The following is a 27767-nucleotide window of genomic DNA, read 5'->3' as shown; positions in this document are numbered from 1 at the left end:
TGTGCTTGAGTTCTTGCCACCGGTGTCCATTCTCATCACTGCTGGGGAAACTGAGACCCAAACCAGATGAGATTTGCCCACTGTGATACCCACCCAGGGACTCCAGGCCAGGCTGGCCTCTCCCAAAGCCCCCAGGCTTCTCACCTTGGGACAGCCCCGACTCCAGGGTGGGATGTGGGATATCTTCGTGTCCACTCACCAGGTCTTTGAACCACCTGTCACCTTAGGGACTGTAGGTACAACTGCAGAAACATTCTTCGTTTGTTCATCCTTTTTGTGCTGAGATTCCCAGAGCCCAGCCCTCACCCCGCAGACCCCCAGTCTCAGTACAGTGGCTTCTGGGTCTGCAGGCTGATGTGTGGATCTGCTCACCACGTGAGCCCCTCGCTCAGCCGTCACCAGGAGTGACACACGGTTTGCAGTACTTGTCCCCACACTCGCGGCCACTTTGACCCACTCTGTGAGCACAAAAGCCAGCCATTGTCTGACCCAGAGACCAAGGCACATGCTCCGTCCAGTAGCTGCAGGAGTGGTTCATCCAGAGCAGGCTGGCCGGTCCAGACTCCACAGCCCAGCCAGCCTGGCATCTCCAGCTGCCTTAACAACTCCCCTGGACCGCTGGACCCAGATCTGATTCCCGGCTGCAGGGCCAGAGGCTGAGCCGGGGACAGCAGCTCTGGACAGCCACTCGACACGGTAGACAGTAAACCTGCAGGTGGCCAACCTCTCCTGGGCCGGCTCCGCAGCCGGTGTTTTCTGGGATTGGGAGGCAAGCTCTCTGTGACTGGCACAAGCTGAGCACAGCATTGTGGAGTAAAGGTTCCAGGCTGGACATTTCAACCTGAAAGACTGTGTGTGGTCTGTGACACGGTGTTATAAACTCTAGTACTGTGGATACATTTCATAAAAGAGAACCCTAGCTGTTCCTGTCATTGTAAAACAGAATGTAAACAGTCTTACGAATGTATTTCCTTAGGAAAAATTTTTTATTAGAAAAGAATTCTTATTTATTTAATACCGAACTTTGGCCTACTTTGTGGTAGACCATAAAGTTCACAAATTTAGGGGTCACTCTCACTTCTGTATTTTCTTGAGAATAATTTTGTTACAGTGCTCACATACTGTGTACCATTGATCTCTATCGTTAAAGGAGATTTAACGGAGAAATTTCACTGAAACTGGAACTGGAATGTATTTTAAGCTGTGAGTGGTGAATATTGTGAATGCTAATTTTGTGAATGTAGTCTAGTCAAGCTTTGTGTGACCCGAATCACAATCCACGTGCCTTATCAAAGTCCTGCCCCATGTGCTGTCGGCAGCGTCTGGGCAGCGCCCACCACAGACCCTACACCACCTGCTTGATCAAGTCCATTAAAAATGTTTCAAGGCGTTTGGGAGAAAACTTTGTTGACAAGTGAGAGTTCATATCAAGGAGGCTTTAAGGAGCCGTCTTCGGCAGGCAGACTGTATTCTGGCCCTGCAATTAAAGCGTACCCGCCTGTGCGTGCCTGTGTGCGTGCGTGTGTGTGCGCCCGCGTGGGCCTTAGGGTCAGGGGTAGTGCAGAGGCTGCGGCACGGCCTGGGCCCTGGGAGCCAGTCCCTCCTCAGCGGAGACTGGACATGCACCACTCTCTGGCTTCTGGGGCAGGGGCAGCCCACCCGGCCAGTGGGAGGACCAACCACCTGTCCCAGGCGTGGGCCTGGGGCTGAAAAGAGGTGGGTGGGGACAGCGGGCTCCAGAGCCTGGGGGGCAAGGAGGCAGGTCTGCAGGCTTGAGAGGAGGCTGGTGGGGGGAGGCAGCAAAGTGGGCGGACCCCGTCCCCCCGGTGGAGACGCCTGGGGCTGTGGGTCATCTCCTGCAGGTCATCCTCGGGGCCTCCCTGCCAGAGACAGCCTTTGATTTTAATAGTTAAAATTTTTTATTTTACTACAAAAAGAAAACGGCAAGTCCAAGTAGAGTCCGCAGACGCTGTTTCCAAGAGGAGCCTACCCAGTGAATTTACAGCCCTTTCCATGTTGGTGGAAAGCACAGACTCCAGCAAGGAGGGGGCTCCCCTTGCTCCCTGGGATAAGAAAGTATCACAAAGCAGGTGGCTTCAAACACTTACTGCAGGGAATCGGCATCAGGTGAGGGCAGGGCCACGCCACCTCGGGCCGCTTTAGCCTCCGGTGCTCCTAGGCGGGTAGCAGCTTCACAACCCCGTCTCCACGTGGCGTCGCCTCATCGGGACAGTCACATCTGCTTAGGGCCCCCACCTCCACTCTTCCACATTGGCTGCCCACGCAGGAGGGTGCACGGGGCAGCTGGAAGCCCCCGTGTAGGCCCCCAGCCCCGACTGACTTCCTTGGGAAAGGAAGAAACCCCCTGCTTCCGGGACCTGTCGTGAGGTGTCCTTGTTACGGCAGCGTGGACTGTGTATGTGGGCAGGTGCAGGGGGAGAGCACACCAGGCAGTGTGAAAGACACGCAGGGTCAGGCGCCCCTCTCCCCTGCCTTTTGGAAACCCGCTGAGTAAAACTGAGAGTTGGAAACTTCCTGACTTGAAAGACGCTTTTCGACTGAATGGCAGTTTATAGGGAGAACCGCCCCAAGACTCGGTGAGTCTGCCACGGCCTGACAAGGTGAAGCTGCCTTCCGGCGTGGGCCGCAGGCTGTCTGTCCTGGTATACCCACTTCCCCCACCGGGCACGTGGCAGCCTGATCAAGAGGCAGGCACTGGCCTTCGGTGTGGGTGCCTGCTAGCCTTTCGCCCAGTGACCTGGAGGTGACCCTCCCCTGGGTGCCGGTGTGGAGGCCACTGCCCACCCACCGGGACGTGGCCCTCCCCTGTGGCCCTCACCACACCTCCCAGCACATCCTGGCCCCGCTGGAACATGGTGGCATCTGGCATTCAGCTTGGGGCCCACCATCGCACAGGTGTCCCCAGCGACCGAGGGCCCTGCCTGCCCTGTGGTGACCACTGTGTAGTCAGAGCAAGGACAGCACAGGTCACTTGGGTCTGCTGTTGTGAAGAGTCACCCGGGTATTTATTCCAGAAGTAACTCAGAGTGAAACTTCTCTCAGCCAGTGGAAAGATGTTATCTTCATCATCATAAGGGGCAATGACTAACGATTGTTAACACTCGACTTTATTAATTCAAGAACTGTGTACTGAGCAGCGCTACCTACTAGACACTAGGTCTCGTCACACAGGGAACTGGAGTAAAGTGTATATTGATAGACAGCACACAGGCGAGAAACCTTGAGGAAGACCACGTCTCTTCCGAGCAACACTTGTAAGAACGCCCTCAGGTCTCCATTTAGGTTTTGATTCTTCCAAGAAAAAAGTCCCACCTGTGAACTTCTCACCCCTCGTGAGGAGGAAGTAAGAGCACAGCACCCACACTTCCGTCCTGAAAGCCTGTGAGGAAGGAACTGGACCCTCAGAGCAGCCCAGCGCCGCACACGCCACGTCCTGCATGGGAGGAGGAACGGGGCGAACGCTGGAGCCATCCCCGTGGTTCCCTCGGAGCTCGGCTGCCAAGAAACCTGTCCAGAGGGGCGGCGGCGAGGGTAGGGACCACACGGGGCTCACCGTTTACTCAGGGTGCGACTCTGCAATTCACTTGGTGGAAAAGTAAGATGGATTTGCAGGCGGTGGGGATTCACGCGCCACACCCACCCGGTGGCAGGTGTGACCCCATGGGAGGGAGGAGGGAGGGAGGGAGGGAGCAGTGCGCCCACCTGACCCCAGCGGGCTGGTCATCACCAGGAAGAGACCCTCGCGGCGGGAAGCCCTCATGTCCCATCAGAAGTCCAGACTCTACTGAGCAGCAGTTTCAGAAGTGTGTACACAGCGCAGAGGCGAGGGAGAGCTCTCCCGAGACAAGGCAGCCCCCAGACACGCAGCTGATGCCCGGGGTGGGGGGGGGCCCGCCGGCTACTTGAGGAGCTTGGCCACGTTCAGGCTGGGAACCGCGATATCCTTGAAGATGGGCACGTAGTCTGGGCTCGCCTGGGCCGGGCCCTGCTCCAGCGTCTCGATGATGGTCTGCTTCATGTCCCGGCTGGCGTCCCCCCGCATGGCCAGCAGCGCACCAATGTGGTCGTCCCTGGGCGGGGAGGGGGCGTCAGGGTGCAGCTGCGGCCACTCAGCCTCCAAAGCCGACTCAAGCCCCCCCGACCCCCGACCGGGCGGCAGGGCTCCTGGAGAGTCACAGAGGCTGGCGGGGAGCCGCTCCCCGCCATCCCTTCCCCGCCACGCAGGAGGGGCCCGGCTCCGTTCCCTGGTTCCACCTCCACACGGCATAGGATCAGCCTCCAGAAACCAGTCTGCTCGGCCACCTTCCCACCGGCGCCCCGAACACCAAGTATGTGGCCTGGTGACGCCTGGGAACCGTGACCCGCGGTGGGGCTGGCGGGCACCGCTGTCATCTCTGAAACGCACTCTGCCCGCGTCGCCGTCCGCACGGTATCTGGGGTCCTCGCAGGAGCCCAGACCTGCCACACTCACCTAATGCCCGGGACCCTCCCTCTCCCCAGCGACCTCAGGAATGACCCTGCCGCTACCTGATGTCTGGGTATTTGCTGACCAGAGTCGAGACCTCCAGGTAGAGCAGAGAAGGGTCCGTGAGCTTAATGACTTCGGCAACGGCGACGATGGTGTCACAGTGCCCGTCCATCTCCTCACCAAACCCCTGCAGGACAGAGCACAGATGCTGAGCGGACCGCTCAACGGGGTCTCCGTCACACCCTCTCCGGCGGAGGCCACCAGGCGGGCAAACCCCTCAGGACTCACTCCCGGTGGGGAGCAGCCAAGCCTGCCGGCAGCCCGGCCCCTCTCCGAGGGACAGGAACACCAAGCGCTGGGGCTAGAGCTGCTGCTGCGCCCCAAGTGCCCGGCCCCCAACCCCAAGGCCAGGCGGGTCTACACACAGACCGGCTCACGGAAGGAGACAACCAGCGGGGCACTCGGCTCCCGACACGACTGGTCCCGGGGACCTAGCCCGGCCAGGCGCACTCACGGAAGCCAGCTTGCGGAAGAGAAAGCGCAGCTGCTCGGCCTCCCGCCCCATCCGCTCGGCGCCCTCCTTGCGCTCCTCGGCATTCCGGAAAGAGATGCGCTTCTGCAGGACGGCCCGCAGGTACTCCTGCACCACGCGCCGGTGCGCCTCGGCGATCATCCGCTACGGGGCACACGGAGAACGGGGTCAGCCCGGCACGCGGGCCCCAAGGCGAGTCCAGGCCCACTGTGCACGGGCCAGCGCGCTCCTTCCCGTTTCTCATCGATACAAATTTTAGAGTCAACCAAGTAAGCACACCTGAGTCTTTATTACAAATTCTATTTTAGAAAATTGTAGCAGGGTCACCGTGTTTCACATCTGGGACACGGGCAGACGCACCAGCCACACGGCAGCAGCCGGAAGTCGGTACTGCCTGGACACCTCGGATGCTCACGTCCACTCTAGAAAGCCCACAGAATAAAGTACGCCACGGGGACGCCTGCCTGCAGCCCCGCCAGACACGTCGTTCTGGGCGCGGACCCGCTGCAGAGCAGCTTCCCGTCGGGGGCGAAGGGGCAAGTGCCAGGGCGGCACCTGCTTTACTGAGACCCGTCCGGTGGCTCACGGGCCCCCCCGGGGGATCCGGGTCTATTTTCCTCGCCCTGCCCATCCTGCACACATCTCTCAGCTTCTCAACCCAGGAGTGTGGGGTGTGGGTTCAGTGCGGGGCTAGGGACCCTGGGCCAGGCCCTGCTCTGCCCTCACAGGCTGAAGGGCTCCACACACATCACACCTCGTGCACAGAGGCTAGTCAACGGCCAGTCTCTGGAGATGGTGTGACGAGTTTCTGGGAAAAGAGGAGCCCCAAGTCCACACATTTGGGGAAGTTTTGGAGAAGGCCGTGGTTTTCTCCGGAGCCCACCCGCAGGTAGATGGGACACTTGGCCGTCACCCACGAATACGCGAGCAGGACCCTGCTGACACAAGGCACAGCCTCAGGGTCCCAAGAACAGACGTCAGAAGCTCTGTGTACCAGGGAGGCCGGGCAGCGGGGGGGACCCCAAGGGCCCCAAACAAGACAAAGCGAGGCGACACCCGGCAGCTGCAGGGACCCGGGCGGAGGCCAGGCTCTTGGCAGAGCAAGTGAGACTGCAGGTTCCCGGCCGCTCCAGGAGGCGAGCCACCTGGACCAGAAGTGGCTGAGACACAAGCCCCAAGGACTTCACACACCCGCTATTAGATCAAAGGACAGAATGCTGAGAAACATAAAAGGTGGAACCAAAACTGTACGAGCAACAAGAAATTCAAGATTGAACAGAGCTGGTCCCACCGACCTCTAACCCCCAGAGGCTCCTGACAGCTGTGAAGCGACCAACCACGGGGATTTAAAACACCTGGGTCCCCCTGCAAGCATCACTTTCAATGGCACAGTTAGGAGAATTTAAACTTCCGAATGAGACAAAGATGCCCCCGTGCTGGGGGGTCCCAGCCAGGGCAGCGAGACAAAGAGAAGACAGGAAGGTACAAGAACCAGAAATGAAATGACACAGTGACGCTGCTCACAAATGAGACAAGTGTCTACAGGGATGCCCGGAGGACCTGGAGACACGTCCTGAAGTGTCTGCACCCAAGCTCTGTGTGTCAAACCACTCACGCTTCCATAAACCAGAAACAGAAAGGCTGATTTTAAAGCAACAACAGCAAAAATCACCCAAGGCCCTGAGAATTCCCCCGCAGAAAGCTGCCTGAGCCCCAGATGGGAACAGGGGCATTTCATGGGGCCTGGAGGGGACCCTGACGGCTGGGGACCCTGGAGTCTCCCGTGGGCCCTGTGCTGAGAGCCGCCCGCTGCCCCCGAGCGTAGACTTGAAGAGGGAACTGCGGTTCCTGTCCAGCCTCTCATGAGAGCCATGGCCACAGCCCCACCCGCCCTTTGAGGGGTCCCTGCTGAGGAAGTCCCCACTACCCACGGGGTTCTGGGTCTGCAGCCGTGTCAGCGTGGCCTTGGACAGCAAGGTGCATGCCCCATCACCTCCACCTCTGCCACCTTCAGACAGCAACGTCTCCGACCTGCTTGGGTTCACAAAACCACCCGTGAACTTCCACCCAAGAACTGATGACACCAAATTCTACACAAGATGCCAGGGGACTCAGGCCACATGTGTGCCCCCCACTCTTACCTTTCTATATGGCTTTTTAATTTTGGCAAAATCATTAAAATAGTCTTCCACGGTGACACAGATGATGTCTACAGCGTTTGATCCTAACAGCCACTTCTTTGTCATCAGCTCATTGAGATGTTGCTGAAAGCACAGACCACAGAAAACACCCTCATGACGGCCTGTCATCGGGAGAGAGGCACTTGGAGCCACCGTCCTACGCCCGCCCAATGTTCTGATCACAACAGCGATGCTCATGCAGAAACTCTGCAGATATGTACTTTAACTGTAAAGACTTATACCGGACGCATCTGTGCGTACACATCTTACCTTAATTGACTGAACCTGTTTATTGTGTGGATGCTCTGTAATTTGTGTACCCAATTCTGATGAACATTTAAAATGTCTCATTTTGCAATTATCAAGAACGCTGCAGTGAATCTGTGCATTTTTGCAGGTGAAATTCCGAAGACTAAAAGTTACTAGTCAGAAAGTAGGCGAAGTACAACCCTGACGACTGCTGCCCTCGACACTTGTACCAGCCGCCCTCCCAGAACCGTGCCGATTCACAGTTCTACACGGGATACGGGAGTCTCATGCCCTCAACATCACGTGGTAGCAATGTTCTTAATTCTTACCGTCCTGGTAAGCAACAAAAATATTCAGTTTTAATTTGCTTTTCTTTGAAGAGCAGTTAAGACTGGGCACTCTGTTTCCTACTTAGGACACATGACTCCTTTTTCTGTGAAACAGATATTCATGTCCTTTGTCTATTTCTCTATTATGTTGTCTTTTTAAGTACACTTTATTTGTTTTCTAAACCATTTCTGAGAAAATTACAGGTATCATGAAACGATACCACCCATCACCCCAGGAGCTCCTTCCCTGCAGGACCCAAGATGATCGTGACTCTATTTTTTAAATACATTCCGGTTTCTGCCCATTCCATACGACGCTGAGCCATTTTCACGCCTTCTGAAATAAACGTGCCTGCTCATCACACACCACGCCTTGGATGGGATCTGAATGCACTCTGTTTATGGCTGTGCTCTGGGCCTTTGCTCAGACCCGAGCCCGGCCGTGTGATGGGCATGCAGGCCTGCTCGTGCCCTCACGCAGGAATCTGCTAATGACCATAACCAGTCTCCTCTCCAACACCAGCTTCCACCCTGTAACCTGTTGAGTGCTCTGGTCTAACACTTCCTGGAAGGGTCTCTCCTTGATGCCACCCCAGGGGACCCGGCCCGCGGCGCCCACCTCCAGGTCCAGGAAGACTTCCTCCAGCAGGCTGCCGCAGCCCTCCTCGGCAATGGCGTCCAGAAGCCCATCCATGCTCGGCTGGCTCAGAGACACACCTTCTTCTGCGTCATGTTGCAAATACTTCCTTTTCAAACTGACTATGGATTCTCTGCGAGGAGACAGAGGAGACCGAGGGCCCGGTGAGGCGGCCGAGTGCGCCCGCCCCGCCCCGCCCCGCCCCGCGGCCCCGCCCCGCCCCGCCCCGCGGCCCCGCCCCGCCCCGCCCCGCCCCGCGGCCCGGGCCCCCCGCTCACTTGAGGGTCTGGCAGTTGTTGATGAGCGCGATCACGTACTGCACGTAGCAGTGCGGGTGCCGCCGCTGCCGCAGGTGCTCCTCCTTGTAGAGCTGCGCCTCCTCTCTGTACCTGCGGACACACGGCCCCGTCAGAGTGGCCGCGCCGCACGGCGCCAACGCGCAGCCTAACATCACATTCTGCATCACATCACCAGCATCGGGCTGAACGAGTCTTCAAACATAAAGGATTGGCGGGGGGCGGGTGACCTATGCTAATGGAAGTTGATCATCGAAAAACGATTATTAAAAATTAGTATCATTATCAGGCTTTGAAATATGGCTCAGTGTTCTGGTTTTACAAATATTCTGAAACATTTGTAACTGGGAAAGGAGTATTTCGTCTGACATATGACTCACCTAGAAACTCATTCAACAGTGTGTGGAACATGATCAAATGCTAGATAAAATGTCCTTTTCTGAGACTTTCCCCGAAAAAATCAAACTAAAAATAAATTAGACTCTTTAAGATGTCAAGAAAACAACTGAGATGGCTACATACTTCATTTTTGAATCTACCATGGAGATTCTCAAACATATATGGGAGTACAAGAAAAGCACAACACACTGTATAAATCTGTATGCGTTTTCAATAGATGTTAAGGAAGAAGTAAACCAAAAACTGGCAAAATTAAAGGGAAGTAATCAAGCATTTATCCCATCCTTCTGTCCAAAGCATGATGCAGGTAAGCACACAGCTGAGGCTGCTGAGGAAAACATCTACTTTACAGAACAATACCAACGGGATGACTAACTCAGGCCATGACCCATGGTGGACAGCTGACGGGGATCCTAAGCAGGGGCCCAGCTGTGGCACCCGAGCCACAGGAGCAGGGGCGTGGAGCACACAGCCCGTGCCAGGCTATTGGCCAACAGTAAGGAAACACGGAGGAGCCCCACGGCCTTCAGAGCCAACCTGTGGTTCATGGGCAGATGGCAGCTTGAGGCCAGGCTGGAGGACACTGGACAGGAGGGTCTGTGCGTCTCCACAAGCCAGTGGCTCAGAGCAGGAGGGGCTGTCCTCCAGCGTCGCACAGTGCAGGCCTTCTGCCAACCCGGTCTGAACACACAGCTATAAAGAGGTGGGTCTGAGACCAGTGGGAAAACCCAAACACAAACCTGGTGTCAGGCGGCCCCACGGAACGCTCCTGACAGATTCGGTGGGTTGATGGCACTGCAGTTAGGGTAGGGAATGCAGGAGATGAAATGCCGCAATGTCTGGGATTTGCTGCAAAGCACAGCTGACCCCTGAACAACGTGGGTATGAAGTGTGCAGGTTCACTTACACGTGAATCTTTTCAGCCAACACGCACTGCAGCACTACACGAGCCGAGGCTGGCTCATCTGTGGACGCGCAACCACGGCAGGAGCGCCGACTGCAAGCTTACACGTGGATTTTCAGCCGCACCAGGGGGTCGTCCCCTCCAACCCCCACGTTGTTCAAGAGTCAAGTGTACTTCAGCAGAGCGAGGGGGAGGGGAGCCAGATGCGGCGAGGGGTGGCTTTAAAGGGCAGCTTTTGAACCTGGATGGTGGGCTGAACAGCTTTGTAGGCCCTTCTTTCTACTTCCGTATATGTCTGAAAATCTTCTTTGTGTACAACTTGTGGAGGGCACCCCGGGAAACGGGACAACAGGAAGGCTGACTGAAGGAGGTCCCCAGCTCCAAGCCTGCAGTAGCACCAGCCCACTGCTGAGAACCCCACACCATCACACCCGGGACCCCGGGGGAATGCAACCCATTCAAAAGGCAGATAACAAGAAAGGGCTTGAGTTCTGACTAACGGAAAAAGGTGACTACAGTGAATCCAGGCTTGAATTCTGTTTTACTACTAGCCAGATTAGGATCAACACAGCTTTCCTCTCCATTAAAAAAAAAAAAAAGAAAGAAAACTTTATAAATCAGCACACTGGCAAGAATACATACCTACTTAAAAAAGAATTCATCTGCTGAAGACACAAAACGAGTACCTTTGTTTTCAAATCTTCACTTATCTGAGCAGCGACCTGAAGGTTCTGTTCGAACATCTAAAAATTGGAGAACTTATGAATTCTGATATAAACTCACGAGGGTGCAGATTTCCCATTATATAAACCCCCCACCTGTTAACTGGTAGTCAGGACAGTCTAAATTCAGAGGAAAAAATGAAGCCAGGTGAAAAATAACAAAGTTACTTAAACAAACACACAAAACTTTCTTACCAGGTAAAAAAAAAAACCCAGGGAATCATTTCCTAATTACCTGCAAACAGGCCGGTCGCCACAAGGGGGACACGTATGTTCTCACGGGGAGACAGGGAGACGAGGGGTCCGGGGAGGGCGGGTGTGGCTGGGGTCACACGGGTACCAGGGGCTGGGCAGTGGTTTGAGATGTGGGTTCCTTAAGAAGCGCTAGGAGGACACACGCTGGAGCCGGGGGGCCGGACGTGGGAAGGTGGAGAAGCGCCAGAAGGCAGAGCTCACCCCACGTGGTCACCGGATGTCAGCTCCCAAAATAAAGGAAAGGGTGAAGCCCAACATGTCATGGACTACTGGGATCACCCAGAGCCCGGCTAGAGCCCAAGCTCCGTGTCAGCAGCAGGAGAACCTCTAACGCGGCTCGGCCTCCTACCATCAGCAATGTTTCTCAAAGGAAGGGAACTGGACAGGCCAGACAAAGAGAGCAGACGACCTGTAAGAACACACGATGACACTAAAACCCGAAGAGACTCCTCCCAAAGTACGTCGGATTAGACTCGACTGTGTAGCATTTACGAAGACAAACTTTGGCCATTACATCAGGAAGTAAGCAAACTCAAATTTGAGCATCAGACACACGTAACATATAATTAGCTTCTGGTTTGAGATCAAAAACCATTAGGAGGGCTTCCCTGGTGGCGCAGTGGTTGAGAGCCCGCCTGACAATGAAGGGGACATGGGTTCGAGCCCTGGTCGAGGAGGATCCCACACGCCGCGGAGCAACTGGGCCCGTGAGCCACAACTACTGAGCCTGTGTGTCTGGAGCCTGTGCTCCGCAACGAGAGGCCACGATAGTGAGAGGCCCGCGGACCGCGATGAAGAGCGGCCCCCGCTCTCCAAAACTAGAGAAAGCCCTCACACAGAAACAAAGACCCAACACAGACAAAAATTAATTAATTAATTAATTAAAAAAAAAAAAAAAACATTAGGAGAGCAAAAAACATTAGGTTTTGCGACCGTGGGCAAAACTACTTGGCAAGTCTGACCCTTGGTTCCGCAGCTCCAGAGAGAAGCAGGTTCTCTCCGCCGGCAGCACGCAACTGCATGCATCTGTGAAGCCCGAGGCCCAGTACCTGGAAGACAATGGCGGGCAGTGTCGTCTGGTAGTAGCCGTCCTGGTCGGCCTCAGGTTCAGTCTCTTTCACCCAGTCCTTCTTGTCTGTTTCTAGGGCTTTCCGCAGCCAGGCAATGATGTTCGACTAAGCAGGAGGGAAGAACAGAACCAGGCTTGGAGTCAACAGGCCGCTCTTCAGGGGAGCAGCTGCAGAAGCAAACACGGCCCCCTGGGGATCCCAGTCCCCACACGAGGGGACAAGCCACCTCCACGGGCGGGACCCCACCAGCCTCCCTCGACTTAACCTTCTCGACGACGGTCATGCTGGAGGACAGGCCAGGTCAGTCAGGACAGGGAAGCACGAGACCTACATGCCTCTGGCAGGCCATTCACGGAGACCAGACCCCCCGGCCGCTACCCAAGCCGCCCCTGCGTCCCAGCACGGCCTCGGCGCCTCCGCCAGAGGCTGCCTGATGTCAGGCTCCCCACGTCCCAGGAGCAGACCTGACCACGTCATCACACCCTCAGACCCCCAAGGGCACTGGGCGGTACCCCCTCCCCCCCGCCACCTGCCGCCCTCCCACTCCCGGGCTCGGCGCTGTGAGGCGGGCAGGCGCCACGGCACATCCAGGACACCTCCAGACCCGACTTCTCAGAAATAGCCGCACGTCCTCTGGAAGCCCGACAGCCAGATGGGTCCTGGCTGCAGCCCAACTCGACCCACGTGGGCCCACATCACTCCACTCACTGTCAGAGTCGACATGTAGGTGTCGAGCAGCTCGGCGACCACGTCTGGAGAAAGCAAAGGCTCCAGGACGCTGACGTCCACCTCCGGGGCCAGCTCTGCGTTCCCCATCATCTCTGCACTGCGGGCACAGCAGGAAGGGGACACAGGAGACCCTCAGCTGAGTGGTGCTGTTCCCTGTCCCAGGGGCCTGCAGGGCAAGGTTTGCTTGCTCCACCCACGGTGCCCCCTGAGGAAGACCAGGGCCTGGCAGGTAGGAGGTCCCATGAGTTGGAGAACAACAGACAAGCACTGAATTTAGAAATGCAGGGCACAGGCGCTAACGCCGCTGGTCCAGTAGGCCAAGGACCAGAGCGGAGAACACCTGACGCCTGCCACCAAACGCGAGTCAGCAAGTGAAGTGTCAGCACTTGCAGCCTATGGTACTGAAGAAGGGAGGGATGTGAACCAAGCTTCAGAAAACAGTTTTCATAAAAAACAGATAAAAGCTAGGTATGTGGCTGGGTTCCTAAATGTCCAAGGCTGATTGCTCGGCTGATTCCCTAAGTATGGATTCAGAATGACAATCCTGAGCATTAACAGCTTGTCCACCACTCCTAAGACATCCAAGGTCTTCCTGAGTGAAAAAGCACTTCATGAGATTCTGCAAATATTAAGAGACCATCTACCACTTAGATTATTTCTGCCCCAAGAACCTTAACTCCGCATGAAAATGTTTCTAGTGTGAAAGCAGTCCAACTTTTCCCATAAGAAACTCCAATACGATAGGACATGGTGACCAACACGAAACTGTCAAGAACTGCCAAGGACAGAAAAATGCTTACAACGTGGCGAGTGAAAACCAGAATCAAGGCCTAGAACCACGCAGGTCACACAAATGCACACCCCAAGGTCTGGTGGCTGGAGCACATGAGGGCCCGACCCCAGTTCAAGTCCCGCCCCCACCCGAGGGCCGTCTGACCCCGAGGGCCGTGTGACCCTGGGCACGCGTGTCCCTCCCTGTGCCTCAAAACCAAGAGGATGGTGAGAGGTCTTCCTCGAGGGTGACCTGACGACAGGATCAGGCGATGGCAATGGAGGGCGGCACACAGGAGGCGCCGAGGCCCAGGCCCAGCACAGGAGAGCAGAGAGAGCACCAGCCACAACGGGTACAGTGTTTTCTTTCTCTTTATATATAGTTTCCGTCTTGAAATGTACATATCCTCTACTACAAGCAGCTACCAAAAAACAAACAAACACAGACCCAAAAAATCGTAAAACCTTATTGCTAAAAGGAGAGGTTTAATTAAGTTTCTACACACCAGCAACAAGACAGGCTGGAATAAAAAGTGCTTTCCTCTCGCCCCTAAAAGAGTTTCAGGATACCCCACCACTGGCTGGTTTTTCAAACCCGACCTCAAAGTAATGCCTGCACAAAGTGGCTCACACCCCTTTTATGAAGTGACAAAACCTCAAGGCTGACGTGCCAAAGGGTAGCTGATTTTCCTCTCATGCTGGTGAGGAAAAACCAGACTCGGTGGTCAGAAGCCAGCAGGGGCAAGCTGGTGCCTCCTCAGCAGCACGTGACTCTGTGCAGGTCTCAGGACCTCCTGGGTCCACGTGTCCTCCCCTGTCCAACAGGTGACACCACCTGCCCTCAGTGTCACCGTGAGAAGGCGGATCACGAGCGCAGGAAACGCTGTGCCAAACTGCTCACTACGGACTGACCGGCCAGAGCACAGGCACCACCCAGATGCAAGAGCGTCCACACAACCACAGGCCGGGCCCGACCTCGGGGCACAGACAGACCAAACGGAGACGCATCAGCCAGAAGGCAACGCCCGTGGGTGCTGAGCACCCGCCCTGAGCAAGAGGACGCAGCAGACGTTTAGAAGCCGTCAGTCTGCTTCACCCACGGTGTCTCTGACACAGGAAGCGCCCGGTATACAGGTGGAGTTACCTGGTGTAAGTGTTTAGGACCCAGGTCAGCAGGCCCACAATCTCGTTTGCTTCCAGGTCCTCTGATGCGAGCTCCTGCATCCGTGTGCTTAGAGCCTGGTGGTACACGTTCAGGAGGTTCCTGAAAATCTGGTAATGAGGAGGAAAACACTGCACCATCAGGTTCCTGGTGACGATGAGGTCGTCCAGGACGCACCTCCTTATGATCTCCAGGTGGCGGACGAGCCACATCCTGTCAGACTCCCTGGTGTCCGCCTGTGTGCCCTCAATCCTGGTGGTCACGGTTCTGTCCAGGATGGCAAACATCTTCTCCTTCCAGTTCTTGGGCCTTCCAGGAGGAACAAAGCCAGTTTGCTTTTTTCGGTCAAGTATGCGCCTGTCAATTTTTTCTTCCCTTTCGATGATCCTGACAACTGAGACCAGCAAGGTGGGGTCGCGGCGTACAGTGACCAGAGACCTCTGCAGCACCATCCACAGCTGCTTGGCCAGCTCGTCGGACAGCCCCTGCGTGCTCCCGAAGTAGCTGTGGATGAGGGTCATGTCACGTGTGTTCCCGCTGTCCATGCGGTACTGCTCGTACATCAGCCCGTCCCGGGAACACTCCAGGTCCATCAGCTTCCGGTGGGCCTGCAGCAGTGCGCCTTGCTCTATGAGGTCCTGGGTCTCCCTCACGATCTCGGGCACTGGGGGGAAAGGCACAAGATGGCACTGTGAAAAACCACACAAAGGGCCATGCAGGACTCTGGGCAGGTGGGGACAAGGGTGACCAGCAATCTGTCTCCCACGTGGACAACTGCTGCACTGACAGACTCCATCTGAGTACCTATTTCGGAACTCTGGAGTCTACTGAAGGCATACAACTTCCAGGGAAAGGTGTGAAAGTAAGGTGTGGTTAATACTGGTGCATTTCAGCTCTAAGCACCAGTAGAGAAGTAGAAACTGACTGCAAATGACCAGGAGAGGCACAGGCTCGGAAAGACCTGAGAAGACCTTGAGTTTACATCTCAGCCTGACCCTCAGCACAGACACAGCCTATGACAATCAAAACAACAAAAACAATAAACAGAATCAGCATACCCTGGCAAAGAGGAAAACCTGATTTCCAGAGTTACACGTTATTAGATTCTAATGTCCAACGTTCAGCAACAACATCACAAGGCATACGAAGGTGCAGGAGAGAACGGAGACTCAAGGAAGAGATAAACCAACAGGAACCATCTCCGAGAAGGACTAGATGGTGGACTAGACAAAGACTCTAAAGTAAATTTTTTTTTTTTTTTTTTTTTTGCGGTACGCGGGCCTCTCACCGCTGTGGCCTCTCCCAATGCAGAGTACAGGCTCCGGACGCGCAGGCTCAGCAGCCATGGCTCACGGGCCTAGCCGCTCAACGGCATGTGGGATCTTCCCGGACCGGGGCACGAACCCGTGTCCCCTGCATCGGCAGGCGGACTCTCAACCACTGCGCCACCAGGGAAGCCCTAAAGTAAACTCTTAAACATGCTCAAAGAACTAAAAGAAAACGTGGAGGAAAGTATAATAACTAAATGAAAATTTTACTTCAGATTTTCAAAGCAGATTTGATCAAGCAGAAGAAAGAAACAGCAAACTTGAAGACAGGACAAAGGAAATTATCAAGCATGAGGATCAAAGGAAAAACAGACTAGAGAAGAGTGAACAGAGCCTAAGGGGTCTGTGGGGTGCACACTGTGGGAGTCCCAGAGAAAGAGAGAAAGACAGGCGGAGCACTACAGGCACGCCGTGTTTTACCGTGCTTCGCTTTACTGGGCTTCACAGACACTGCGTGTTTTACAAACCGAAGGGCTGGAGCAACCCTGCATCAAGCAAGTCCATCGGCACCATTTTTCCAACATCATTTGCTCACTTCATGTCTGTGTCACATTCCAGTTATTCTTTCAATATTTCAAACTTTTCACTATGATTATAAGTGTTACGGTGATCCGTGCTCAGTGAGCTTTGACGTTACTACTGTGATTGTTTTGGGGCACCGAGAACCGTGCTCGTATAACATGGCAAAAACATAACTGACAAGTGTGGTGTGTGTTCTCACTGCTCCCCCTGCTCTCTCCCTCTCCTCAGGCCTCCCTATTCCGAGACACAAGAATACTGAAATTAGGCCAATTAATAACCCTACAATGGCTTCTAAGTGGTCAAGTGAAAGGGAGAGTCGCACATCTCTCACTTTAAATCAAAAGCTAGAAATGATTAAGCTGAGTGAGGAAGGCCTGTCGAGAGCCAAGATAAGCTGAAAGCTGGGCCTCTTGTGCCAAACAGTTAGCCAAGCTCTGAAGGCAAAGGAAAGTTCTGGAAGGAAACTGAAAGTGCTACTTCAGTGAACACATGAATGGCAGGAAAGCAATACAGCCTTATGCTGATATGGAAAGTCTGAGTGGTCTGGAGAGAAGGTCAAACCAGCCACAACACTCCCTTAAGCCAAAGCCTAATCAGAGCAAAGCCCTAACTCTTTAATTCTGTGAAGGCTGAGGGCGGTGAGGAAGCTGCAGAAGGAAAGTTTGAAGCTGGCAGAGTCTGGTTCATGAGGTTGAAGGAAAGAAGCCATCTCTATAACACAGAAGCACAAGGTGAAGCAGCAAGTGCCAGTGTAGGACCTGCAGCAGGTTCTCCAGAAGATCTAGCTGAGATAACTCAGGAAGGTGGCTGTACTAAACAACAGATTTTCAATGCAGAAAAAACATCCCTCTATTAGAAGATGACATCTAAGACTTTCATAGCTAGAGAGGAGAAGTCAGTGTCTGGCTTCAAAGCTTCAGAGGACAAGCTGACTCTCTTGTTAGGGGCTAATGTAGGTGGTGACCCTAAGGTGAAACCAATCTTCATTTATCATTCCAAAAATCCTAGGGCCCTTAAGAATTATATTAAATCTATTCCACCTGTGCTCTATAAATGGAACAGCAAAACCTGGATGACAGCACATCTCTTTACAACATCATTTACTGAATATTTTAAGCCCACTGTTGAGACCTACTGCTCAGAAAAAAAGATTTCTTTCAAAACATTACTGCTCATTGATAATGCACGTGGCCACTCAAGAGCTCTGGCAGAGACGTGCAGCAAGATCCCTGTTGTTTTCACACCTGCTAACACGACGACTATTCTGCTGCCCACAGATAGAGGAATAACATCGACTTGCAAATCTTAGTATTTCAGAAATACATTTCGAAAGGCTACAGCTGCCATAGATGGTGATTCCTCTCACAGATCAGGGCAGAGTCAACTGAAAACCTTCTGGAAAGGATTTACCGTTCTGGATGCCATTAAGAACACCCGTGATTCACGAGAAGAGGTCCAAATACCAACATTAACAGGAGTTTGGAAGAAGCTGACTCCAACCCTCGGGGATGACTTTGAGGGGTTCACGACTTCAGTGCAGGTAGTAATGGCAGATGTGGTGGAAACAGCCGGAGAACCAGAATCAGAAGTGGAGCCTGGAGATGGGACTGCACTGCTGTGATCTCATGAGAAAACTTTAACACACGCAGAGCTGCTTCTTACGGATGAACAAAGAAAGTTCTTAAGACAGAAACTACTCCTGAAGTTTGAAGATGCTGTGAAAATTGTTGAAATAACAAAGGATTCAGAATGTTACATAAACGTAGTTGACAAAGCAGCAGCAGGGTTTAAGAGGATTGACTCCGATTTTAGAAGAAGTTCTCCTGTGGTAAAATGCTATCAAACAACATTGCTGCTACAGAGAAATCACTGCTGAAGAGTCAGTCAACACAGCCAACGTCACTGCTGTCTTATTTAAGAAACGGCCGGAGCCACTCCAGCCTTCAGCAACCACTGCCCTGATCAGTCAGCAACCATCAACATTAACGCAAGACCCTCCACCAGCAAAAAGATCATCACTCACTGAAGGTTTGGATGACAGTTAGCGTTTTTCAGCAATAAAGTATTTTTTATTTTAGGTATGTACGTTGTTTTTTTTAGACATACTAGTATTGCACACTTAATAAACTACAACACAATGTAAACATAACTTACATTCACTGGGAAACCAAAAAATTCACATGACTCGCTTTGCTGAGATAATTTACTTTACTGAGGTAGTCTAAAAACGAACCTGCGTTATCTCCAAGGTGTGCCTGTATTTTAAATAATGGTCAAAAACTTACTAAATTTGATGAAAGACATAAATATAAACATTCAAGAACTCAACAAACTCCAAACAAAAACTCAACCCACCACCGAGACACATTATAATCAAACCATGGAAAGCCAAACAGAGACAAAGAAATCTTGAAAGCTGCATGGGAGAAGCAGCTGATCACAGACAAGGGATCCTCAATGGAATATCAGCAGATTTCTCTTCAGAGACTTTGAAGGACAAAAAGCAGCCTGCTGGTAATATTCAAAATGCTAAAAGGAAAAAACCCTGTAACTCAAGAATCCTATATCTGGTAAAACTGTCCCCCAAAAGTGAAGGAGAAATTAAGACATTCGCAAACAATAACTGAAGGAGTTTGTGACCACTGGACCTACGCTGTGAGAAATGCTAAAGAAGTCCTGCAGGTGAAATGACACCAGACAGCAACTTGAAGCTGTGGGAAGAAATGAAGGTCTCAGTAAAGGTAAATACATGGGCAACTGTAAAGCCAATATTATTGTAACTTTGCTTTCTAACTCTTTTTGTTCTACATAATTCAAGAGACTAATACATTTAGAGAAAAAAAAATATTAGTCCAAAGCTAGTACTAATAGAAAGCTAGAATTGCTGTAACTCTGGTTTGTAATTCCACATTTTACTTTCTACATAATTTGAAAGACTAACGTATTTTTTTAAAAATAGCAACTAGTCTATGTTTTTGGATACACAATGTATAAAGGTGTAGTTCTGTGACATCAATAACTGAAAGGAGATGGGAAGTGTTGTATAGGGGCAGAGTTCCTGTGCATTATTGAAGTTACGCTGGTATAAATTCAAATTAGTGGTATAACTTCAGGATGTTAAATGTAATCCCCACGGGAACAAAAAACGATAATAGCTATAGAATATACAAAAAAAAAGGACTGAGAAAGGAATTAAAACACTTTACTACAAAAAAAATCAACTAAACAAAAGGCTATAATGCAGAAAATGACAAAATAAGGGCATACAGAAAACAGCTGGGAAATGACAGAATTAAGTCCCTCCGTACCAGTAATTACTTCAAATGTAAGTAGATTAAACTCTCCAATCAAAAGACAGAGACCGGCAGAATGGATAAAAACACATGATCCGGGCTTCCCTGGTGGCGCAGTGGTTGAGAGTCCGCCTGCCGATGCAGGGGACACGGGTTCGTGCCGTAGTCTGGGAAGATCCCACATGCTGCGGAGCGGCTAGGCCCGTGAGCCATGGCCGCTGAGCCTGCGCGTCCGGAGCCTGTGCTCCGCAACGGGAGAGGCCACGACAGTGAGAGGCCCGCGTACCGCAAAAACAAAACAAAAAAACACATGATCCAACTTTACGCTGCCTACAAGACTCACTTGAGATCCAAAAACACAAATAGACTGAAAGTGAAAGGATGGGAAAAGTTATTCCATGCAAACAGTAACCAAAAGAGAGCAGGGGTGGCGGTACTAACATCAGACAAAACAGATTCAAAGTCAAAAAAGGTTGTAAGAGACAAAGAAAGAATTTTATATAAATAAGATGTTCAACCCAGTAAGAAGATACAATTATAAACATTTACACACCTAATGACCATCAAAATATGCGAAACAAAAATTGACAGAACTGGAAAAACGGACCATTCTACAATAATGGCTGGAGACTTCAATACGCCACTCACAATAATGAACACAACAACCAGACAGAAGATCAGTAGGGAAATGGGACTTGAACCTCACGACAAACTCACTAGATCTAACAGACGTATACAGAACACTTCACCCGACACAACAGCACACATAGTCAGTCCTCTTAAGTGCACATGGGACATTTTCTAGGGCAGACCATACCCTTAGGCATGAATTAAATTAAATCATTAGGCACGAATTCATTTAAACCATGAATTAAATCTCAATAGATTTTAAAAGATAAATATCATACAAAATATCTTCTCTGACTACAAATGGATAAAGTTAAAATTAAGCAGCACACTCTAAAGCAATGGGCCAAAGAAGAAATTACAAGGGAAATTAGAAAATACTTAGAGACAAATGAAAATGAAAACACAACATACCAGAACTTCCAGAATGCTAGCAAAGCAGTGTTAAGGGCAAAGTACAGCTATAAACACTTCAGTTAAAAAAGAACCATTTCAAATCAACAACTTAACTTTACAACTTAAGGAACTAGAAAAAGAATAAACTAAACCCTCAAGTACAATGGAAAAGAATATGGAAAAGAATATACCTACATATATGTGTATACATATGTGTATAACTAAACCACTTTGCTGTATACCAGAAACTAACACAACATAAGTCAACTATACTAATTTTTTTTTAAGTTCTTAAAAAAAAAAAAGCTAAACCCAAAGCTACCAAAAGGAAGGAAATAATAAAGATTAGAGCAGGGATAAACAGAGAATCGAAAAACAAAACAGAAAATCAACAAAACCAAAGGTAGTTCTTTGAAAAGATTAACAACTGACAAATCTTACCTACATGGACTAAGAAAATAAGACTCAAAAACTAAAATCAGAAATAAAAGTGAGGACATTACTACCAACTCTACAGAAATAAAAAGGATTGTAAGGGGGCTTCCCTGGTGGCGCAGTGGTTGAGAGTCCGCCTGCCGATGCAGGGGACACGGGTTCGTGCCCCGGTCTGGGAAGATCCCACATGCCGCGGAGCGGCTGGGCCCGTGAGCCATGGCCGCCGAGCTTGTGCGTCCGCAGCCTGTGCTCCGCAACGGGAGAGGCCACAACAGTGAGAGACCCGCGTACCGCAAAAAAAAAAAAAAAAAAAAAAGGATTGTAAGAGTACCATGAACAACTGTACACCAGCAAACTGGATAACCCAGATGAAGTGCAGATTCCTAGAAACACAAAACCTAAACCACAAACAAACAGAAAATCTAAATAGACCTATAACTAGTAAGGGACTTGGGGGAGGGGGCATGGGGAACTATCATGCTGCAGATTTTTTTTTCTTTCAGTTTTACTGAGATAGAATTGACACAGAGTACTATATAATAAAGTTTCAATTTTGCAAGGTGAAAAGAGTTCTAGAGATGGACAGTGATGGTTTCAGAACGATATGAAAGTACTTCATACTACAGAACTGTGCAATTAAAAATGGTCAAGATAGTAAATTTCATATTATGCATATTTTATAATTTTTAAAAGTGTGGAGAAAAAACAGGTTGTGTGCACAACAGTACTGAGTTACAGGCAATGAGAAAAGTCTGAAGGGAGCCAAACAAGCACAACATCTTCCCAATAAAAACATCCTCTGAACAAAAACCACATCTACATCACAGCCTCATTGTTCATCAAAGGAAGAAAATTATTTTCAACCTCTGTGGATGAACTGGTAACTTTTTGGTCATGTGGATCCAAACGTGGTCATGTGGATGAAAAGGTAACTTTTTGGTCATTTGGCATCAGCTTACAAGACTGGAAGAAAATGTCGGTCAACAGGACATTATACGAGGGAAATTAACTAAGAAGGCTGGTTGGCTGTCATGAAGGAGATTCTGGCAGGTAGACTGGACCAGTTCCAGGTCTCAACAGCCAGCAAGAGGAGCTGCTTCCAGAGCACCCGCCGCGGTCGGCAGTGCTGCGTCATCCATGGGGGGACGGGGAAGGCCCCGGGAAGCTGAGCATGCACAGAGGGGCGGGCCAAGTACTCAATAACGCTGCCCTCAGACACGCAGGAGGAGGCCAGCCACGCCACGGGTTCACACGTGGTGGGCTGGTGGGCGGAGGGGAAGAACTGCACCAGGTTACACTCCGGGGTCGAGTTCGGAAGGAAGTGCGGACAGAACTCGCTGCGACCAGACACCGGATAAAGGCAGGGGAGGGGTCGGACCATCCCAACGCTTCCGGCTGGGATGCTGAGGACCCTGACAGCGGCGAGGGGGCGAGGGGGCGGACTAGCTCCAGGGGGTGGAGCACGAGGCAGGAGGCTGTACCGAACACAACAGGGCACCCTGGGCTGCTGACGGCTGACGCTCAGCCCACTCTTCCTGCCGCCAGCGAGGTACCGGGACAGGCTTCTGAAAGGGCCCCTCCCGCGCCCCCACCTTCCCCACCAGCCCCAAGGACTCCCCCAGGCCCGGCTCCCATGGGGACCGAGACGCCAGGGGGTGCCCTATCCGCCCCCTGCCCTGCCCCCAGCCTGCGGCCTGTGCACACTCTTCCTGTCTGGGAACTGCGCCCTCTCGTCCTGCTCGCACGCGGGCGGCGCTTCTTCATCCTCCGGCACCTGGCCGAGTCCCGCTGAGCCACACTGCAGCCAAGGGAACAACGCTCACGCAGCGCTTGCTCAGTGACCCGTTTCTGTGCCTGTCCTGACCATTTCTGAACCAGGAATGTTCTACCAACCTTTATTTGCTCAACTGATCATCCACCCGTGTTCAAAATAAGAACCCAAACGTGCAGGCAGAAATCACACCTCTGAGCAGGCGGACGACAGCTGCAACTGCCCTGCAGCACCCACAGGGCAAGGAGACACACACGTGAGCCGTGGGAGAGGCCGCGACCGCGGCCCGGCTACCTGAGAAGATGTTCTTGAGGTTCTCCACGGCGGCGGCGAGCTGGCTGTGCCGCACGACAGCGTCCTTCACGGCCTTGAGGCTCTCGACGGTGTTGATGCTCCGCCTCCAGTCCTTGCTGACGTCGGCCAGCGACCGCTGGATGTCCTTGACGTCGCTCAGCGCGCTGTGCAGCTGGCTGAGGCCCGTGCGCACCCCGTCCAACTGCGACTGGATCGCGGCCTAGGGAAGACGCCGGGTGGGTGAGCAGAGCTGGGACGGCCATGAGCAGGCCCTCCCCGGGAGGCCCAGGGGGCAGAAAAGAGGCGTTTCAATAGTAGAGACCAGTCAGTGGCACAGACAAGACAACAAAACGCAACAAGGATTCCACTGATTCATAAGGTAGCTTTTCCTTTTTTCCATTGCTGCCTTAGAACAAAACAACGTGTTTTTTTTTTGTTTTTTTTTTGCGGTACGCGGGCCTCTCACTGTTGTGGCCTCTCCCGTTGCAGAGCACAGGCTCCGGACGCGCAGGCTCAGTGGCCATGGCTCACGGGCCTAGCCGCTCCACTGCATATGGGATCTTCCCGGACCGGGGCACGAACCCATGTCCCCTGCATCGGCAGGCAGATTCTCAACCACTGCGCCACCAGGGAAGCCCAAAACAACGTTTTTAAAGCTCTGTTGAGAAAACCTCACAACACCCCTCATCCAGGCCCTTGACCTGAAAACGTCAGACTCCACCGTGGGAATACCCCGAGTCCCAGGGCCGCCCCTTAAGTGGTGCCCTTAGAAGGACTGTACACACCACCTCTCAGGCATCCCTCAGCTTCCCAACAGGCCTTCACCAGATGGAGAAACCGTCAGGACTTGCTCATCATCCTGAGCGGAGAGGGTTTCCCTGCCATTCGGCCAGAACCAGACTCCGCTCCAGGACGGCCGGCCCCACGACGCAGAGCTAGTACATCTGAGATTCAGACTGAGAGCCCGTGGCAATGCCACCCAGTGAGCCGTACAGTCAGAATGGAGAGGGCGTGAAGGAGCAGCAGGCAGACGGGAAAAGGAAGGGAAAGGCCAGGGAGCACAACGGTGGTCAGGAATACCTTTCACCCATGAAACACTAAGTAGCGTTTAGAAATAGTTATTGATTTCAACAAAACACAACAACTTTAGCTAATCCCACAAGTTCCTAGAACAGATTAAAATTCTAAATAAGGGCTTCCCTGGTGGCGCAGTAGTTAAGAATCTGCCTGCCAATGCAGGGGACATTGCTCCGCAATAACAGAAGCCACCGCAATGAGAAGCCCACGCACCACAAGAGTAGACCCCACTCGCTGCAACTAGAGAAAGCCCGCGTGCAGCAACGAAGACCCAACGCAGCCAAAAATAAATTAAAAATAAAATAAAATAGGGCTTCCCTGGTGGCACAGTGGTTGGGAGTCCGCTTGCCAATGCAGGGGACACGGGTTCGTGCCCCGGTCCGGGAGGGTCCCACATGCCACGGAGCGGCTGGGCCCGTGGGCCGTGGCCGCTGGGCCTGCACGTCCGGAGCCTGTGCTCCGCAACGGGAGAGGCCAGCGTACCGCAAAAAAAATAAAATAAAATACAAATAAATAAATAAAATAAAATTCTGAATGAAAACGTAGCAGGTCTAAACTACTCTTTTTTCCTTTGGTTTTTTTTTTTGGCTGCGTTGGGTCTTCGTTGCTGCACGTGGGCTTTCTTCTAGTTGCGGCGAGCAGGGGCTACTCTTCGTTGCGGTGCGCGGGCTTCTCACTGCGGTGTCTTCTCTTGTGGACCACAGGCTCTAGGCGCACAGGCTTCAGTAGTTGTGGCTCGTGGGCTCAGGAGCGCAGGTTCAGTAGTTGTGGCGCACGGGCTTAGTTGCTCTGCGGCACGTGGGATCTTCCCAGACCGGGGCTCGAACCCGTGTCCCCTGCGTTGACAGGCAGATTCTTAACCACTGTGCCACCAGGGAAGCCCTAAACCATTTTTTAAATTGACATGAAACTGTTTCAAATTAGTCCAACAGGCCTTTGGCTGCTTCGCTGGTGCAAATGAACGAGCCTCATCCTGTCTCAACAAACCTGCACTTACCCGGACGCTAATGTTTTCGACTGGAGAGGTGACCTCACTGCCCTGTCAGCATGAGAGGTAACCTTCCTCAGATGCGCCTGGAGTCCTCAAGACCGCTGTGCTGCCAGTCAACGACAGCAGGCCACGGTCTCAACATTTTTATAACCACATCAAGTGTGTGTAATTTTAAAAAAACGTCCTCTCTCCGTGTGAATTAGGTTGAAAGCCAATCCAAATCACACAAGATCGATTTTCTTTCATGCCTCACTCTCACACACTCTAATAAATGTGTTGAGCTCTCCTCCTTCCTGCACCAGGGCCAGCAGCACACCTGGTACGCAGTCAGCTGACTACAGCATGCGCCAGAGGAGCCAAACAAAATGCTCTCTGGATGCACTCTGTAGAAGAGCTTTTAATAAAGAAGAGAAGCTGTTATTCTTCTAGTGTTTTTTAAAAAGCTAAATGGACATTTCTGGGTGCTCAAAAAGGCTGTTCCTTTGGTGTTTTCAACATCGCCCCAGTCTTGTTTGTCAATCTACTGATGGCAGGATATTGTGGGAAGGAACGTGCTAAGTCAAGGTAACGTTCAAGGCTGCCCCCTTCCACATCATCACGAAGTCCGGTTGTTAAGCAGGAACCTGAAACTTGAGATAAAAGCCTCTGTCCCGCCTGGGAGTGAAGCAGGTGCCCACGGCCACTCTGGCCTCATACCTTCAATCTGGCCTCCACAGAGGCCTTCTTCCGGGCCTCTCTTCGGCGATACTGCTCCACTTTGTCCAGCTGGTCTGGGCGCTGAAGCATCCCAGCAACCCTCTGGACGGCTGTCGCAACAGCCTCCCGGTCCGTCTCCTTCATGGCTACAAAGCTGGCAGAATCTCTGCGCCTGTCATGCTAGAGGCAACCTGTGTCCACAGGCAGAGAGGGAACAGGAGGGGGAAGATGTGTTAGGGAGGTAGAAATGTTAGCAACAGAACTTACCCCCCTCCACCAACAGTGCTGTTCACAGCGGGGCTCTAAAGAGAGCATTCGAGATCGTTAACCCAGTAAACCTGAACGAAAGCTGAACTAGGATCATGAACTCCTCGATAAGCAATACAAACTCTCAAAACACAGTTTTACCTTTAAGCGGAGCAGGGGCGATTACAGGTGTAAGATACTGACATACAGACGATGCCTCTATGTGGGCCCCAGACTACTCATCATATCAGATGTCAGTCTCCAGGGCACTTCTCTGCCCCAGAAAAGGCCAATTTCTCATCTCCAGAACCCTCACACCACCCCTTTACACACCGGGAGACGGGGGGGCGGCCACACCAGGACACCTCGTGAACACGTGGAGGCACAGGGACAGCACGCACCTTGCCCTCCCTAGCTGAGGTTCCAGCACCCGTCCTACCATTTCCCTCAAAAATCACTGTCTGCAGTATCCCAAATTCCATGTCCTACTGCTTAACAGCCTTAGTCCACAAAGGTGAGAGGGCAGAAGGCACTCTGCTCAGGTGCAGTGCACAGGGCACAGGTGCTTGGACACCAAGCACATCTGCCTTCAGCTCCAGCTCCACCAACATGCCAGCCACGGAGCTAGGGACACCTGGTGAGCGTCTGGCAGAGGAAGACTGACTTCAGCTATTAGCCGCCCGTCTCCATGCGTGTTTTCTGTGCAAAATTCTCAAAGACATTTCTCACCCCTCCCCACACGCTTTCAGAGCACCACCCAAGTCCGCGCAGACCCCCGAGGGCCCTGGACACGAGTGCCTTTCGTGCCCGCCCACGGAGCGGGGCTGCGGCGCCGTCCCTCCTCGCCCCCTTTCCTGATCACAGGCCCGCGCACAGGGCCGGACACCCGGGACGGCCGCGCGTCTCCCCGCCCGCCACCCGCGCGCGCAGCTCTGCACCTGCTTCCTCCCTCCTCGCGCGGCGCGTCGTCGGCCCCTTCGCGGACGCGAGCCTCGCAGCTCGAGTCGGCCGCCCCCCGGGACCCCACTGCCACCCGCACCGCCTCCCGGCCGCGCCCACACCCGCCGGAGCCCGGGGAAGGGACACCGGGAAGCGACCGCGACCACCACCCGGAGACGGCCCTCCCGCGGCAGCCTCACCGTGCGCGCCGCCGCCGCCCGGAAGTGAGCGGCCGGCGGGCACTTCCGCTTCCGGCCTCGGGACTGGAAGGGTGGGGTCTGGGCGGTCCCATCGCTGCGTGCCCGGCGCGCGGGGTGAGTGACCGGGCGAGCCGGCTGCCGACGGACGCCGCCCAGAGTGGTCGAGACAGCGCGACCAGGAGGGAGCAGAGCGGGGCTGCGGCGCGGCGCGGGAGGGCGCGAGCGCGC

The 27767-nt window shown here is 52.9% G+C and overlaps 1 protein-coding gene across 4 annotated transcripts; it reads right to left on the bottom strand.

Annotated features, from left to right (window-relative positions):
- Positions 1-3090: 3090 nt before the first annotated feature.
- On the bottom strand, positions 3091-27586 carry EXOC3 (exocyst complex component 3). 4 transcript variants are annotated; one of them, XM_060092689.1, is made up of 13 exons: positions 27540-27586; positions 26155-26345; positions 23391-23610; positions 14707-15388; positions 12771-12888; positions 12042-12167; positions 10658-10758; positions 8695-8805; positions 8399-8549; positions 7163-7285; positions 5004-5165; positions 4549-4676; positions 3092-4091 (listed from the first exon to the last, which is right to left on the bottom strand). In XM_060092689.1, exons 2-13 carry the CDS (start codon positions 26296-26298, stop codon positions 3920-3922), a joined length of 2238 nt encoding a protein of 745 aa, XP_059948672.1. In that variant the 5' UTR covers positions 26299-26345; positions 27540-27586; the 3' UTR covers positions 3092-3919. The 4 variants fall into 4 exon arrangements, with proteins under 4 accessions (XP_059948674.1, XP_059948672.1, XP_059948671.1 ...); XM_060092688.1 differs by lacking the exon at positions 27540-27586 and adding an exon at positions 27339-27525; XM_060092690.1 differs by lacking the exon at positions 27540-27586 and adding an exon at positions 26563-27313.
- Positions 27587-27767: the final 181 nt, after the last annotated feature.

Source organism: Mesoplodon densirostris, chromosome 3 (assembly GCF_025265405.1).
Source record: "Mesoplodon densirostris isolate mMesDen1 chromosome 3, mMesDen1 primary haplotype, whole genome shotgun sequence".
Classification (NCBI taxonomy): Eukaryota; Metazoa; Chordata; class Mammalia; order Artiodactyla; family Ziphiidae; genus Mesoplodon; species Mesoplodon densirostris.
This window is presented reverse-complemented; position numbering and strand designations above follow the sequence as displayed.

Excerpts from the sequence above, each read along its gene's own strand:
- EXOC3 (XM_060092689.1), bottom strand. The coding sequence starts at position 26,298 with ATGAAGGAGACGGACCGGGAGGCTGTTGCGACAGCCGTCCAGAGGGTT. Across the intron at positions 15,389-23,390 it reads CCTCAAGAACATCTTCTCAG|TGCCCGAGATCGTGAGGGAG; the intron begins GTAGCCGGGCCG and ends CTTTCCCCCCAG. Across the intron at positions 8,550-8,694 it reads AACAACTGCCAGACCCTCAA|AGAATCCATAGTCAGTTTGA; the intron begins GTGAGCGGGGGG and ends GTCTCCTCGCAG.